General features: G+C 44.6%; 1 protein-coding gene across 1 annotated transcript in view; it reads left to right on the plus strand.

Annotated features, from left to right (window-relative positions):
* LOC137439949 (uncharacterized) overlaps nt 1-16,598 on the plus strand; it is a 46,090-nt gene extending 29,492 nt beyond the window's left edge. The window contains exons 4-6 of the mRNA XM_068136235.2: nt 32-143; nt 13,110-13,320; nt 15,352-16,598. Of these exons, the coding sequence (XP_067992336.1) occupies nt 32-143; nt 13,110-13,320; nt 15,352-15,878 (850 nt within the window). The 3' untranslated portion in view covers nt 15,879-16,598. The remainder of the gene's footprint in view (nt 1-31; nt 144-13,109; nt 13,321-15,351) is intronic.
* Nucleotides 16,599-16,813: the final 215 nt, after the last annotated feature.

A 16,813-nucleotide genomic window follows, 5' to 3' on the forward strand; every position in this document is an offset into this window, starting at 1 on the left:
TAAATAACAATTGTGTGTTTTGGCTTTGCAGACGTGCACAACTCAAAGAAGCTTTTGAGATGCTCAAGAAAGAGGTGCCAACACTACACGTGGGACGCACATCCAATCTGGAAATTCTTTGTGGTGCTTTCAAGTACATACAGGTGAGCTGGTTGTCTGGTTTGGGTGAGTGCACCCCGAGTTGGGATGCGTTGCATTTCATTCTGAAGTGAAATTATTGAAGCATTTCATAAAAGTAATGACATTCGTGCGCAAGTACATGTGTAGATTGGCCTTCGTATCCGAAGAAGGCCGTTCACATGAACAACTTGAACTACCTGGCCAGTTTGGTTATATAGTGCAAGCTGTTCTCCAGAGAGCAACGCAAGTCTGAAGATAGCAAACAGTGTATCCAGGTTTCAAGGTATTTTTTTATGCTGGTCCAAGACTGGGGGTGTGTTCCATTACCAAGCAGCTTGCTATCACTTGCCAAGTGTCTTGCCTGTGATTCAAAACCCTCAAGCAAGCACTTTAACGGAACAGAGTGCTCTGCACTGGTTAACAACATGGCGGTTACCATGTAAACAATGCTATTGCGGTACTCGAACAAATGCTATCCAGGCCGCCATTTTAAGTTTTTCTTGATCCTCTTGTGACAACAACTTTCCCGAATTAATTTGATGTGCTAGAAGCAGCTACAGAGGAAGAGGGAAGGAAATATGAACGAGAGGGGAGTCAGAAGGAGGAGTCGCCGGCTTGCCAGTTTATCTATGGACCTCCACTGTTAGGGGTTTTGCATGTTTGTATAGCTTGAAGAATTAGGATGAAAAGTAGAGTAAAAATTAAAGTATGAAATTAACGTTTCAATAATACTGTACTAGCAAAGTACCTACCCTCTGGGCATGTACAGTTTGAGCATTACTTGCTGAAAAAAGTACACTATATTGCAAGAAGACTCTTGATGTTTGTGTGGTGTGTTTAAAAGTGTCTAAACGGTGTAAATATCTTAAGGGTCGAAGAGGTTAAAGGGTTCCAATAAAGGTTGCAAAGGATATGTTCCAATAGTAGTTCTAGGGTCTAAGTGGGGTCTATGGAGTATAAGGGTCTAATCAGATGACAAAAATGGTCTAAAGCATTTTCTTAACCTTTTTAAAGGCGCTGAACCCTAACGAAACCCACCGAACACTCACGGAACCCCTCAAATTTGACCAAAAAATTAAGAAGAATTGCATCTTAATGCGTTTTCTGTTCTTCTTTTCGGGAGGCGATCTGGGAAATGCGTGGTTTTGTTTTGGCAAGGGCCATCCTCAAATCATTTTCGCATGCAAGCCTGCTCCTTTTCTTTGTTTTAATGTCCACCAGTTTGGAAAACGCATGCTCGCAGAGATACGTTGCAACGAACGGCGTGAGGATCTCAATGGCAATTTTAGCGATTGGAGGATACTCTTCCATTTGGCGGCACCAAAACGTTGAGAGCATTGTTGTGTCGAAGAGTTGTTGTTGAGTCTGGCTCTGCTGAAGGTCGATGTCGTCGTCGAGGTATTGGTCGTTGACATCTGCCGTTGCAACGTCAAAAGTAAACGGCTGCCGCACCCATGCTGGGTATTGCTCTTGGTCGGGTAAGTATCCGTCGAATGTCTTTCCCAGCTCATCCAAGTGCGTGGCAATCGCTTGCTTCAGCTCCCCCGGTACAGCAGTGCCTCCAACTTCAGACTCATCTTCGATCCCGCTCACGCACTCGTCCAGTAGCGAAAAGTTTGCGAAGTTGTCGTTCTCTGTTTGCCGCCTCCACAACGGTAACTTCTTTCGGAAATCGCTCAGCTTTTCTTCAGATTCGATGACATTCACTCCACCGCCCTGCATCTGGCAATTGGGATGATTGAGTGCGTCGAAGATGTCAGCCAAGTATGCCAAGGCGAGGATGAACTCTGACTCTTGGAAGTGCGTTGCATGGCAATGCTGGTGTTCTCGCAAAAACAGGGCTAATTCTACACGCAAGGCAAAAACACGGCTCCCTCGTGATAACCATCGAACATTAGAGTGGTAGAGAAGGACTTCGAATTCAGTGCCGATTTCATTGCACAGCTCTTTGAAGATGCGATGATTCAGAGCACGGCTTCGCACGTAATTCACAGTTTCAACGACGATTTTCAGAACATTGACCAGTTTTGGAGGCAGGGTTTTTGATGCCAGCGCGTGTCTGTGCAGGACGCAGTGCATGACGATGATGTGTGGTGCATCGGCCTTCACCAGCGCTCCAAAACCGGAGTTGCATCCCAGCATGGCTGGATCTCCATCCGAGCAAACTGCAGACACCATGTTCCACGAGAGGCCGTTGCTTCTGAAGAAGTCGTCCACAAGCTTCTTCACGTCAGCTGCCTTCGTCGTTGTTGTGAGAGGCTTGCAGAACAGAAAGTCTTCCTTGATCTCGTCTTCTTTGACATAATGCACAAATAAGATGAGCTGGCTCAAATTCGAAACGTCGGTGGTCTCGTCGAGTTGAAGGCTGAATTTCGTCAGGCTTGCGACTAAATCTGCAACTACCTGGGCAAGGATGTCATCGCTCATGTCGTCGATTCTGCATCTGATGGTGTCATTTGAGAGTGGAACGAGAGACAACTTGTTTTCAGCAGCTTTTCCCAGCATGATGTTGGCCATCTTCAACACGGCCGGTTTGATGAGTGTCTCGCCAACGGTGTGCGGTTTGCCCTGCTTTGTGATCAGGTACGCAACTTCATATGACGCGGTGAGGATCGGTTTGTCAATTGGAACAAAGCCGAAAGTGGGCAAGGTAGCACTTGCGTCGAATCGGACTCTCTTCAATTTGAATTCATCCAGCATTGCGTCTTTGTATGAATGACGATTCATTCATACAATGATTCATTCATTCAGGGTTGCGTCTTTGTACTGCCCCTTGCCGTGCAGTTTTTTTAAGTGTTCCTGTAGTTTTGCTGGTGCTAGGCTGGAGTTGCTCAACTTGACATTGCAAAGCATGCATTGAGGACGCTGACGTCCGTCCCGTTCCGTCAAACACGTGAACCCGTACCGCACGTAATCCTCCGACCACTTCCTTTTTTTGCTCGACGCACTGCAAAAAAAAAAAAAGTAACAAACTGATCTTAATTGAGTTTGGGCAAATAATTATATGACAAAAATTAAAAAAGGAACATGCTTAAATATAATCAGTACCCATCTGAAACAGAAATTTTAATGAAGAAAACATAACTTATAGTTACGATGATGGGATTTATTATCTACTCAACTCTATGTCACCTCAAATCCCATTATAATATTACATAGAAAACTGCAAATTGTTAGTTTTGAATTGCGACCAAAGGAGTTGTATCACCTCCACCTAATTTTATGAGTAATTCGATCATATTTTATAATCACCAGCCACTTTTGACTTTAATATAACTCTGAACCCACCCTGCATATCCACAAACATTTCCAACTTACTTTTCAATTAATCAGTAACTCCAAAGTAAGGCGCGACCAATGACGCACGGCACACGGCAAAGTAATCGAGGCTATTCACTGGAATTTCCGAACACCTGCAAAGTCCAAAATCCAGTAAGTAAGTAAGCAAGTAAGCACCATCAACAGAATAATTAGCAAGTTGCTCATTGATTCAACTTACTACAGTCAGTGTGAAACAACTTATCTTAAACACAGACCAGAGAAACCATGAATGGGATGGGAATACAATTACAAATAACATTTCCATTCGTTCGTAACATACATAGCAAAATAATAATAATATTAATAATAAGCGTAATTACACATAGATTCAAAATTGATACAAAACTTAAAAAAGCAAAAAAACAAATTGCAATGCGTTTCGGAGGACCTCCGCCCAACCCCTGAGACTGGCTCACTGAACCCCTGGGGTTCGGTCGAACCCAAGTTAAGAACCACGGGTCTAAAGTGTCTCAGGGTCTGAAGGGGCTAAAATATCTGAAGGATCAAGGGGTCAAAGTGTCTTAAAATATCTAAAGGTTATAAAAAAAAAAGTCTAAAGGGTAAGTTGCAATTGTAGCTGGGGATCTAAGTGGTCTAAAGGATATAAATGGGTCTAAAGTCGAAAGTGTCTTAGAGTCTAAAATGTCAAGATTCAATACTTTATTACCATATCAGCTTGACCGTTGTTAGGAATTTGAGGTCGTGCGCTCTTAAAGACAAAAAACATACATTAATGGGGCATGGTAAACATCCAAACATTCAGTGGTCATAGTATACATTATAAGGTGCGTATAAGAGCATTTAAAATGGCCTGTAGCTAAAGTGCCAAGTGCATTATAAGCTCATGAGTAGTTATAGGAGTGGTACTGTGCATTCAGAATGTGGATGGCAGTAGCATAGGTCCCGTTCCTGAACCTAGAGGTTCTGACCTGAGTCTTTTGACCTGACTCTGAGTCTTTTCCCTGAGGGTAGGAGTTCGAACAGAGGGTTGGCTGGATGAGAAGCGTCTTTAAGGATATTTAGGCCAACCCTCTGAATCCTTAAGGATGTCAAGGGGGCGAAAGGGGTCTACTCAGTCTAAAGGGACTAAATGTTTAAAAGGTACATTCCAATCATATATATATATATATATATATATATATATATATATATATATATATATATATATATATATATATATATATATATATATATAAGAGCTAGCTTACCTTTTCACAGATAACACTCGGTATCTTTTCCATTCACCAGCCAACACTAGTCGATGGGACACCCATATTGATGTCATTTTGAGGGACAGCACACACATTCGTGCTTCGCCCTGCACGTGAAGCACCAGGATGATGGTTTATAGCTGGGCCGAGATTCAAACCCAGGCGAGACAGTTTGTAGGCGACGTGCGCGCCTCTCGGTTATCCTGCCAGCCTACTCCCACGCATGCTGCACTTTTGATTCTCTGTTACTTTGCGTGATATTGCATGTCATGCTTAGCTAGAACACACAGTTCCCCCGTGAGTATGTCTCCCCACTCCCTGTCGAGCCGTCATGTGACCCGGCACCATGAGGGAATGTCTCCTCTATTGTGCCAAGTTCTTTCTCGTACAATATGAACGCGCAGCCTACAAGGCCTTTGTCGAACGAGTGATTGGTCATAGTTGTTTTCCCATCCAGGGTTAAGTTATCTTGAGTCTGATTATTTGTTGAGATTATTTATAAAATTTCTGGTGCTCTAGTCGTTGGTCTACCTCTTCACCTTTCTCCTCTTCGCTACTCTTCAATTTCCTTTTTAATCACCCTATTCCTGGTCCTAGCATCATTTCCCAGCCTCCTTATTCCTGCCATGTTTTGTCACATTTCTTGCCTTTGGACAGTTTCCTCTCACTGATAAATGTCAAAAATGGTGTTTATGAAATATTTCACATCAAATCCATGTGACTACCGGTACTACTCGTCTTGTGTGGCGACCCATGATGCTTTTTCTTGTCATTCCTCCTTTCCATTCCCGATTTAAGAATCGTTTTTCCTGCCATATCTTTTAGTTTTCCATTCCTTCTGCTAAACACCCTCGTTCTTCTTGACCACTCCATACCTGCTCCTAGAGTACCTGGACCTTCTAACATTTTCACCTGAATTACCTCATCGTTTAACTCTGCACAGTTTGCTCGTCATGGTTTCCATTTGTCCTTGAAAGGTATCCCTGCTTATCATTAACTTGGAGATAGTTTGCTCTCTATGATCATAGCGTTCTTGATGGTTTTACTCTCCAAGGCTTGGGATCGCACCTGTGATGTCTTTCTTTTTTCAGAGTAAGGATACTGTGCTCACAAGGAGTGCTGAGAGGATGCAGGTTCTGGGGGCTGGAATTGCAGTACCATTTTGAACATGTTCCACACACATATGTACCTCTATCTCTCTCTCAACTCATATACCATACTCTTCACAGAGTGTCGGTACCACCGAAGCAGTTTCCTGAGCACGGGTTATTATACTGGGTGGTTTGCCATTGCCTTCCCAGCAGTCCGTTCAGGCAAGAATTTGTAATTTCTGCCAGGGTGCCGGCGATAGCTCGCCCACTCTTCGTGAAGAATACCACGGAGTCTTTAATTGACAAAGAACTAATGTCGGCAGATTGGACGCCCAGTTTAACGCCCATCCGAGAGGTGGCACATGCACTTGATGAATCGCCCTACCTGGATGACGACAGTTTATAGGTGGTTCGGGATTCGAACCAAGGATAGATAGGCAACCTCCAGGCCATCCTACAAGCCCCTCTTTAGGAATGATTGTTAACATGCAGCGAATTATGACCTCATCGTCGGACGGTTATATGTGTCAGCAAGTTCCTGACGCGACTCGGGCTAAAGTGATCACGTTTTGATTTGGCACCTGAGCTGTCTAATAAGTGTGATGACATCATGGGCTTGGAGCTGAAGCTGCTCACGCCAGCGAGTTTTGTTCGTGTCCGTCCCTAAACGCCACTGGAAGCGCTGTTGTTGCAAAAGCACAGGAATAAACCCCCTTTTTTATTTAACAAAACTGCTTTCCTTGCAGCAATAAAAAACAAAACCTTTTCATGGAATAATTGCATAGAAACAAAAAGGGGACCGAACACGTGCTTAATTTATTTTTAAAGAAGCTCAAAAGTCAATTTGTACTTTCGGCTTTTCTAATACGTGAAGGTGTCTGACGACATATTTTGAGTCGGTCGTCATTGGCACGTGTCGCAGTGTCCTTCGTTTGAAGATGTGGCCGCAGTGGCGGTTTGCTTTGGACGCGTCCTGTCCCGTATTGTTTACATGGAAGAGCATGATGGTATACCGATGGCAATTGAAAAAGTTGTTGATACCGATGGTAATTGAAATGTTTTACATTTGAAGCAGATGATTTCTCTCAAATATCAATTATTATCTCTGTGATGCCACAATAACCCGACTGCCCTGTGCCTCATAAAGAGAGTAGCTCCGAGAATTGTCCAAATCTTGCTTGGCGATTCGCTGCCCTCTCAGAAGAATATATTTTTCGCCTGATGTATTAGTAGCGACGCACATTTTGAAGGATCCTCAAGAAGACTATTCTGGTGGAGTCGAACTGCCAGCGGCGTGACACGTGTTCTAATACACGACGAGGTTTTCTGGGCCGGGGCAGATGGAAATCCCTGGCCATGCAGAAGGGGAAGGGGGAGAGGGCTTGTTATCTTGCAGCCATTTCTCAATGCCTGCTCTGGCTCGCTGCCCATAGAGGCGCTCTCCTCGAGGGTGGGGACTGTGCTCGCCATGTGATCGGGATTGCACGTGGCTGTCTGGCCTGAAAAGCATGGACCACGTGATTCCTCTGGCAAGCGCGTGCGTCAGGCCTGGATTTCCTCCTCCAGCAGAGCCCGTGAGTCATGTACTGACTCGGATTGGGGTTTAGAGTTTTCGCTTAGAATGCCACCACGACACCATGGCATGGCAAGCTGCCCAATAGATTAATGCTAAGCAAAGCAGTATTGTAATACCATCTTGTTTGCACTGGAGGAGGGAGGGTGATGTCTCCATCTGTCTCTGCGTGTGTGCGTGTGTCCATTCCTCTTGCAGCTTCAAAATGACGTTACGTTGAGCTTGTTAATGGCTCAGACATTGTTGTCTGCGTGTCCTTTGTCTTCGGCTGACATGCATGCAGCCTTCCATCATCAGCGACAGTTTAGAACATTTATTCTTTTAGCGAGAAGGCACAGCAATTGGGTGTGCCATGTTATCCCCCATCGATCCTTTTCAAACCACTTCCATCTTTTTAAATCTTATTTTCGTTAATGTTGATTGGGGCGGGTTTAGACAGCCTGATGGAGCAGACGCAGGCAGCTGCCGGTCTGGGGCCCACTCGTGCAAGTCTGCTGGGCCAGACAGTGTGCGCTGTGTGCTTCTGAATGCCTTTGAACTGGTGAGGAGAGAAGAGCCAAATTGGGTGAAAGCGTGGGAGTGATTTAACTGAAAGGGGGAAGGAGGGGACATTTGACAATTTCCCGTTGATCAGACTGTCTGCAGGTGATTGGTTTTTAGATGTCATCTTCATCCCTTATGTGCTATCTATTAATTATTAATCCCATAAATTGATGATATACGAGGGAAATGTCATGAGCATTGTGACAAATGCCATTGAGGATAGTTTCATTTTCAAATCCTCGAGCGACAACTCCCCAAATGTCAACTTTCCACCTCGGTTCATGTCCATGTTCAAGCCTTCTACTGATGTCACCCTCCATTTATTAGCCAGGAAGTCGAAACCAGGACTTATTCATCTTGGAGGTCCTTTGCGTTCCATGATAACCTTATTAGTTCCGTGATGGCTCCTTGGTGATTTTCTGGTGCTTTTGGGATAGTAAGATTAGAAATGACTAATTGTTAAATTGGTTAGTTTTACTCAATATTTGTACTGCTCATGAAGCCGTCAGGGCAGAAACAATATGTCCGTGATTGGTGTATTGTGAACTTGAGAAGATCCACATGATCATGCCATGATGCCCATCCTGGTCGGTGGTCTATAGTCATCTGTGGAGATCGATTCCGTCGAGGCAGGTCAATAAATCTATCTGAGTGTACCATCTAGGGTGTGTGCGTGCGTGCGGTCCGAGTTCAAATCCTAGAAGTCAACCCAGTTGTGAGGGGGGTCTCTTTATGGAAACTGGGTATATAAGGAAGTCCCTTTTAAGTAATGTGTGTCCTGAGTTGGTTGGTTCTATTTAGGGCCCAATTTCCAAAAGTCCTGTACTTGTTCTAGGATTTTTGTTGTAAAGTGGTGTGTGCACGTGTGTGTACGTGCGTGTGAGCATGCATGTTAGTTATTTACGTCAGGGTTTGATTAGGTTGCGCTGACATTTACGTGCGTTTTACGAACTTTGGACAAACGTGATGCTCAGACGGGGAATCATCGTGAATGATTTGGGGAGGTCTGATGTGGGTAGCAACAAACTACACGTAGCAATGCTTGATCGAGAAGACTGGAAGCTGAGGGTCAATGGCATTCGAGTTCGGCCTGAGAGCCGACTTCAGAAGATGTGGTTAATATTCAGTGCAGAAATGTAGGTTACTTCCCATTATTAAGTCGTGAATGAGCAAACGTGTTTTAAAATGTAAAACTTGTCTGGTTTCTTCATCCACCATCATTGTTCAGGAGCGCACGTCAGACAAGTCGTCTTGCTGTTATGAATGGGAAGGACTGGCAGCTTGCCCTCTGGAATGCGGAAATGGGTCGCTGGTTTGCGGCGAGGTTTGGGCCACAGTGCAAGCATCATTGGCTGCATGCCCAACGGGCCAGCCTTCCATCCCTGGTCTTGTTTCCAGGCAGAAAGGCTTGGCCTTCCGACACCTAGACGGATGTATTCAGACTCTTGGCATTTGCCCGGCTCGAGATAAAGGAAAGAAAAAGCTTCCTTCACCAGTGTACCTTGCATTTCGGCAATCCCCTTTGAGATCGGCGTTAAAGTTAATAATTATTAACTGGTTAAAAAATTATTATCGGCGTTAAAGTTAAAGTTGTGACCAAATCCTCAGCTATAATTGTTGTATGTTTGTGCGAGACATACATACAAACAGACGAACACTGTTCGAGATAGCTTTGCCCGACGAGCTACCCCGTAAAAAAAAAAAAAAATTCAAACAGTTATGCGACAAATATTTATATAGAAATGTACAAATGGCAATCGGTTGGCATCCATGGCGAGGAGGACATTCCTCCTAAGTAAATGCCCCACCAAATGCGGTGAGAAAAGCAGTGCCATTGTTGTGATGTTGCTGGTACCCAGAGTATTCTGGGAAGTGATGGCACTTCCTCCAAGCTCAGTGGCTGTTAAGTGTTTGTCTTATCAGTATGTCCATGAGTGTGTGAGTGGTAGCTCCATTACGAGCTTTAAACCTTGTATTAAAAATACAAAAATGAACCCACCTATCTATATTCATCATCAGCCGTTGGAAAAGGGTTAGTCTTTTGAAGTTCTCGATCTTACCATCAGCCATGACCACGGGACCATCTCCTGGGCTGACCATTTTGCAAAGATCTGTCAATCCAAGTCTTTCCTTGGGAAATCAGAGTTACTCACAGTTAACAAGGCCTTTGTCCATAGCTCAATGGCGCACTGCTTTCCTCCATGGGCTGGCGCTCCAGCATCACATCTGTCTCTCCTGGATTCTATCTGAAATGTAAGGCTCAGAATTATTGGAATCTCCCATGATGAGGCCGAAGCTCAAGGTCTGTTGCTCTCGCATCGCGAGAGGGTTAGTCTATGTCCCTCTCCACTCTCGGGTATTAGACCCTCTCAAACTCCAGGATGTATGTGTTCTTCCACGTAACCCCTCTTAGTTAAACTTCAGAAATCTAGGCCGACTGCACATGCAAACCCTTTCGTTCCTTGCTGCTCCTGTTTGTAGAACCATCTTCCAGAGGTTGTTCAATCCACTGTTTCCCCCATCTTGTCTCCCGCTCCCTTCATTATATGTTTTTTTTTATGTGTCCGTTTTTTTTTTTTGTGATCAATGTTAGCTCTTACAGGAGCCTCGATCTTGTAAACAAAAAAAGAAAAAGAAAAAAGTGACACGGCCATAGTATACTTGACTGCAAGACCTCCACCATGTTCCAGATTTACATTATTGGTGTACAGCATAAAGTGTTCGGGTGATGACATTCGTTTACCGCTGTTTTACCCATTGTCCATTGCAGCACCTTATTTAACACAGATTATTTATTTATGCCTGTTGTTTGTGTCCTTTATTACATCCTTAAAAACAGTACATTTCCTGTTTGCCTGTCTGACTGTAAAACAAAATTGAAAATCATTCGATATATAAAAAAAAAGATCTCACCACTCTGCACATGTGCGATCGGAACGAATTCCGAGACAAAGTACAGTAAAACGTCAGACTTGTTTTCCGCTTCGCGATCAAAATTATAACATTCAATTTAAATCAAGTTTTTCCTTGATCTTCTGACATTTGTAGACAGACAAAGTGAATCAGTTGTTTCACCCAACGTTTCGATTTGCATGTGCGGGATAATTAGCTGCTGGTGATATTGAAGATGTTTGCAATTTAATGTTTATTTATATACTAGCCGAAAGCACCCGGCATTGCCCGGGTTCTTTTTGAATGAATTTACTACTATAATTCAGCTTTTACTCGTGGCCGTAGAAGATTGACTACTATAATTCAGCTCAGCTTTTAATTGCGAAATAGGCCCAGCCTGGCCGAAGCGGCCTCGGCCGGCCTCGCCTCCTAGCCTAAAACCTTCCCGGGGCCCGTCCCGACATTTTTTATTTCAGAGGTTTCTTCCTATCTTTCACCGTTCAGATTAGTACATTTCGTTTGGCGTGCAGACAAACAAACAAACAAAAACTTTCTTTTATATATATATATATATATATACACACACACACACACACACACACACACACACACACACACACACACACACACACACACACACACACACACACACACAGTCACGTGAAAAAGTAAGTACACCCCATGTAAAGTTTTGACTTTTTCAACATATTTCAACATACAGCTATTTGATCTTCATTTCAACAATATTGAGAGATGAAGGTGATATAATATAACAAATATCATGAAACATTGACATTTTGTAATCCATTGTATAATTTAAATAAACATCAATGCAAATTTCGCATGTGGAAAAAGTAAGTACACCCCTACATTTATCACTCCTTCAAATACCTAAAATTAGAATCAGGTGCACCAACTCAGGTGCAAATGATTAGAACATCGTTAGAGAGGATATTGGAGGAACCTGTCTTATTTAAACCTCAGACATTTCGTTTGGTTTGCTCTTTGTTGTTGAAGTGTGCGGAGTCACCATGCCTAGATCAAAAGAGCTCTCTGAGGCCTTCAGAAAGAAGGTTATAGATGCCTACGAGTCTGGGAAGGGATTTAAAAAGATCTCCAAACAATTTGAAATCAATCATTCGACTGTCCGGAAGATCATCTACAAGTGGAGAAGATTCCAAACAACTGCCAACTTGTTCAGGCCAGGCCGCCCCAGCAAGTTCAGCCCGAGAGAAGACCGCAAGATGCTAGAAGAAGTCTCGAAGAACCCCAGAATCTCACCACGGGACCTACAGGTAGCTCTTGCCACTGTTGATGTCAAAGTGCACGAGTCTACCATTAGAAAGAGGCTGCACAAATTTGATCTACATGGGAGGTGTGCCAGGAGGAAACCTTTGCTGTCCAGAAAGAACATCAGGGCAAGACTAAAGTTTGCCAATGAAAACCTAGGCAAAGACCAGCACTTCTGGAACAATGTGCTCTGGACAGATGAGTCAAAGGTAGAGCTATTTGGCCACAGTACCAGAAGACATGTTTGGCGAAAACCAAAGACAGCATTTGACCACAAGAACCTGATACCAACTGTAAAGCATGGTGGTGGAAATATTATGGTTTGGGGCAGCTTTGATGCATCAGGGCGTGGGCATCTCACCATCATTGAATCCACTATGAATTCTTCATTGTACCAGAGGGTACTTGAGGATAATGTGAGGCCATCTGTCGGAGTGTTGAAGCTCAACCGAAGGTGGACCATGCAACATGACAATGACCCTAAACATACCAGTAAATCCACCAAGTAATGGCTGAAAAGAAAGAAATGGAGGGTTCTGCAATGGCCAAGTCAAAGCCCGGATCTAAATCCCATCGAGATGTTGTGGGGGGATTTGAAACGAGCTGTGCATGCAAGAAACACCTCAAACATCGCACAGCTGAAATAATTCTGCATGGAGGAGTGGGCAAAAATTTCTCCCAGTCGATGTCAGAGACTGGTAGACAGTTATAAGAAACGCCTACTTGAGGTTGTTTCTGCCAAAGGGGGCAATACCACCTATTAGAGCCAGGGGTGTACTTACTTTTTCCACACGCGAAATTTGCATTTATGTTTATTTAAATTATACAATGGACTACAAAATGTAAATGTTTCATGATATTTGTTATATTATATCACCTTTATCTATCAATATTGTTGAAATGAAGATCAAATCGCTGTATGTTGAAACATGTTGAAAGAGTCAAAAATTTACATGGGGTGTACTTACTTTTTCACGTGACTGTATATATATATATATATATATATATTTTTTTTTTTTTTTTTACAATTGCCTCAATGTCTCTTACCTTCCCGTTTGCACTGTGCAGACACTAAAGCGCAAGGAGAGGCAGCAGGAGCACGAGAAGGAGCACCTGGTCAGGCAAAAGATTGCGATGCAGCAGCGGCTTGTGGAGCTTCGGAAAGAGATGGGCCAGTTTATGGATGCCGACGAGGTCGACCTGTTGGTTTGGCAGGCAGGGCAGCAGCTGCCTCACAAACTCCCCCAACAAGACGATGATCAGACCTCCACGGCCTCTGGTAAGCCAGCGTCTCAAACTAGAATAGCAAGGTGAGAACACTGTGGGACTGATTAACATAATCATCGACTAAGAGCAAATGCTAAAGGTTGAGGTTAAATTTGCAAACTTGTACACGATGCGTAAAGCCACAAAAGCCACAAAAGCTTTTCTTTCTTTTTAAACTAATTGTACAGGACAGGCCTTTAAAGAGAGCTTCGGTGGCAGCTCATCCTACCTCTGAAATGTGTTGGTGAAAACTTCCTTCGCTACAGGTCCTAAGGCTTGTGGAGGAGCATGAGGGTCCCACAGGCACCAAATGGGGGCAATAGAAATTTCCCTAGATTAAGGGAAATCCCAGATTTTTACACCTTTTCGTATTGACCGTGACTGACAAATTTATCTCAAAAGGAAAGGAAGTACAATAAGCATTGCAGCATCAATTGGCCTCAGCGCAAGTTGCATTACCATTCCAGATTTTTCCATGACCCTCAATGTCACGTGTGATACAAACAACGTGATATGAACACGTCCAACCTGCTTGTGTCCTTCCCACACTGCAATCTGCGCGCGCAAAGATTATTCCGATTATGTTTTTAAAAACTCTATCTCAAAGATGCGAGATTAGTAGCCGACCGACCTTTTATTGGGAATTGATCGAGTTGGCCTGCTTTTGTGGCCCACCCTTGCTCGCATCATCAGAGTTGGCCTGCCACTTGCACAAATCACATCAGTCTTTCATTCCCACCTGAGCCCTGAACTCGTGACCCTGGTATCCCTGGACTCGTGACTTTGGTATCCCTGGACTCGTGACCCTGGTATCCCTGGACTCGTGACCCTGGTATCCCTGGACTCGTGACCCTGGTATCTCTGGACTCGAGACCCTGGTATCTCTGGACTCGTGACCCTGGTATCCCTGGACTCGTGACCCTGGTATCCCTGGACTCGTGACCCTGGTATCCCTGGACTCGTGACCCTGGTATCCCTGGACTCGTGACCCTGGTATCCCTGGACTCGTGACCCTGGTATCCCTGGACTCGTGACCCTGGTATCCCTGGACTCGTGACCCTGGTATCCCTGGACTCGTGACCCTGGTATCCCTGGACTCGTGACCCTGGTATCCCTGGACTCGTGACCCTGGTATCCCTGGACTCGTGACCCTGGTATCCTAGTTCAAACCCCTCAAGGCTATGCGCTCATATGTCCTGCATTGATGATGCTGATTTCTCCTGTTTTTGTTCCGCATGTAATTTATGAACGAGCTCCTTGTGAGCCTTGTAATACGATCACCGTTTAAAACAGTTATTTGGTGCCAAAGAATCGACATTTGTCACATTTGACTTTCCCCAATGCATTGTGGGCCATGTCCCGAAGATAACCGATGTTGAAAATACGTCAGATCGAAGATAAATTTCCTAGATTCGAGTTACCGGATCGCAACAGAGTTTCAAACTGTGGAAACGATCCAATACAACGATTCGTTACAAAGTGTGAGTGAAAAGGGTCCAAGCAGTGGTCGTGCCGTCCCACACTATGAAAAAGAAAGAAAGCCGCTAATTAACAACTCTGCACATATCCTTCCTGTTCCAGAACTTCTATGGTTTGACTTTTCACCAGGATAGCGTGTAAAGCCATTTCACTTTTAAAGCGTCTATCTGAGAACGTTTGTAACCAATGTTCATAGGACAACATCGTGCTTTCTATTGTAAGTGACGTCACGTGATGCCTCAATGCCAACAGTTGGCGACTTTAATTGGTCCCGGTTTAAAAATGGATGCTTATTTCACACCATGCTATTACATCCGTCCATCGGTAAGCATTGCAACACGAGCAAGCACGTGCTCCCGGCAATAGTGAGGAAAAGCGTTTCGTCGTTTGGGAGACACCCAATCAGCTTGACTGTCCCTGAACTCGGTCACTTCTTTGTTTCATTCCTCTCACAACACACTTGGAGGTTGTTATCAAGAATTGTCCATAAAATGTGAAACTGCTCACCTACACGGGCTAAGGGTTTTGTCCAAGTTAACATTGTGCTCTTTGTTGGTATCTACAGAAGCGGAGTCCATGGAAGGCAACGAAGGTTGTCGAAACCCACAAGCTCTCATCAGCAACGTGCCCATCGCCAAAGCCGCGGAATTGGTGCCCGTAGCGCTGCCCGAGGTGTCCCTTTCGTGCCTGGCCCCGCATCCGCCTCTCCTGCTGACCTGCCAACCCGTGCCTCAAACCGCGCCAAAACATGGCACCACACCCCCACCGGTACCGGTATCGGTGTCGCAGGTGGCAAACGCCACTCACGGATGGCCTCAAGCCCCCCTGCGCCGCCGAGGAGATCAGTACCCTCTTCTACCATGGCCGTCGATCTCGTCTACGATGACGCAACCGCAAACGCAACAAATCGTCCCGCCGGGCCGCATGGTGGCAGCCGTGTCGCGGCCTCCGGCCATTGTCGCGCGCGTGACGCCCGTCATCCAGACGTCGGTGATCCGTGGGCCTTTGGCTCAAGTGCCGGGGCCCGTGAAACAGCACAACTGTTTACCCCCACTTCTTCCTCCGGTCATCGGTCATCCTAAAAACGTCTGACCATGCACCCAGCTGCGTGGCTCGTGACTATTGGATAGTTCAAAAAATAAATTAAAAAGAAAACGCACTCCTCCATTTTTCCTTCCACCGTAGACATCCGTTGTCCTCCACGGCTCTCCAATCTTCAAATATTTACTCTTGCTGAAGAAGTCGACCAGTCATTCAGACTTTGTCCTCTTCGGGGATGAATTACATGCACAGGTAACACGTGTGCCATGAGGGTAAGACCATCTTTGCCTCGTCGTCCGCGGTTTGGTTGGTCTAACCAACGCAGCATTCTCTTCGCCTTTTGATTCATTCCAGGACCACGCTGCGTCGTAGATGGCATTGTTTTTGTTTTTTAAACTGCAGTGTGGTGCTGCAAAGTACTTTGTCCCTTTGTAATATAAAATTTTATAAAATAGATGCTGGATATACATAGTGTAATGAAAAAAAAAAATTACAATGCTATAAATTTCCAGTGCACTTCCATTCGGTACCGCGTGGAATTAGATTTACGAGCTAACTTGCACAGGTTCTTTGTTGGTTTTGTTTTTTTGTTCGTTTCCATATACCTGTAATCGGCTTATGTTAATATCTTCGTAGATGGCCAGTGCATGGCTGACTGCTGTGGTTGTTCTCGATGAGTAACATGTCAGACAAAAAGGTTCCGATTTATGTGCGAGATGTTACGACTGACCGTGTCAGGAATTTGCTGGAATACAACTCTATTGTACCAAGGGTTCTTGTGACGCTTATTGTACCTGCACAGGATGCACCACAGCACATCGAGCACTGTACTATTTGTCACGCAGTTCTTCTTATTATTATTTTTTCTTCCCCCATTTACAACCAACTTCACGACTCGTTTTTGCATCTTCAGATACATTGGGCTGCCGAAGCAGTTTCTAGGCAATTAGGCACAATTCTGGACGGGTCGCAACTCCAACGCAGGA

Source organism: Myxine glutinosa, chromosome 14, assembly GCF_964187855.1.
Source record: "Myxine glutinosa chromosome 14, kmMyxGlut1.1, whole genome shotgun sequence".
NCBI classification, from domain to species: Eukaryota; Metazoa; Chordata; class Myxini; order Myxiniformes; family Myxinidae; genus Myxine; species Myxine glutinosa.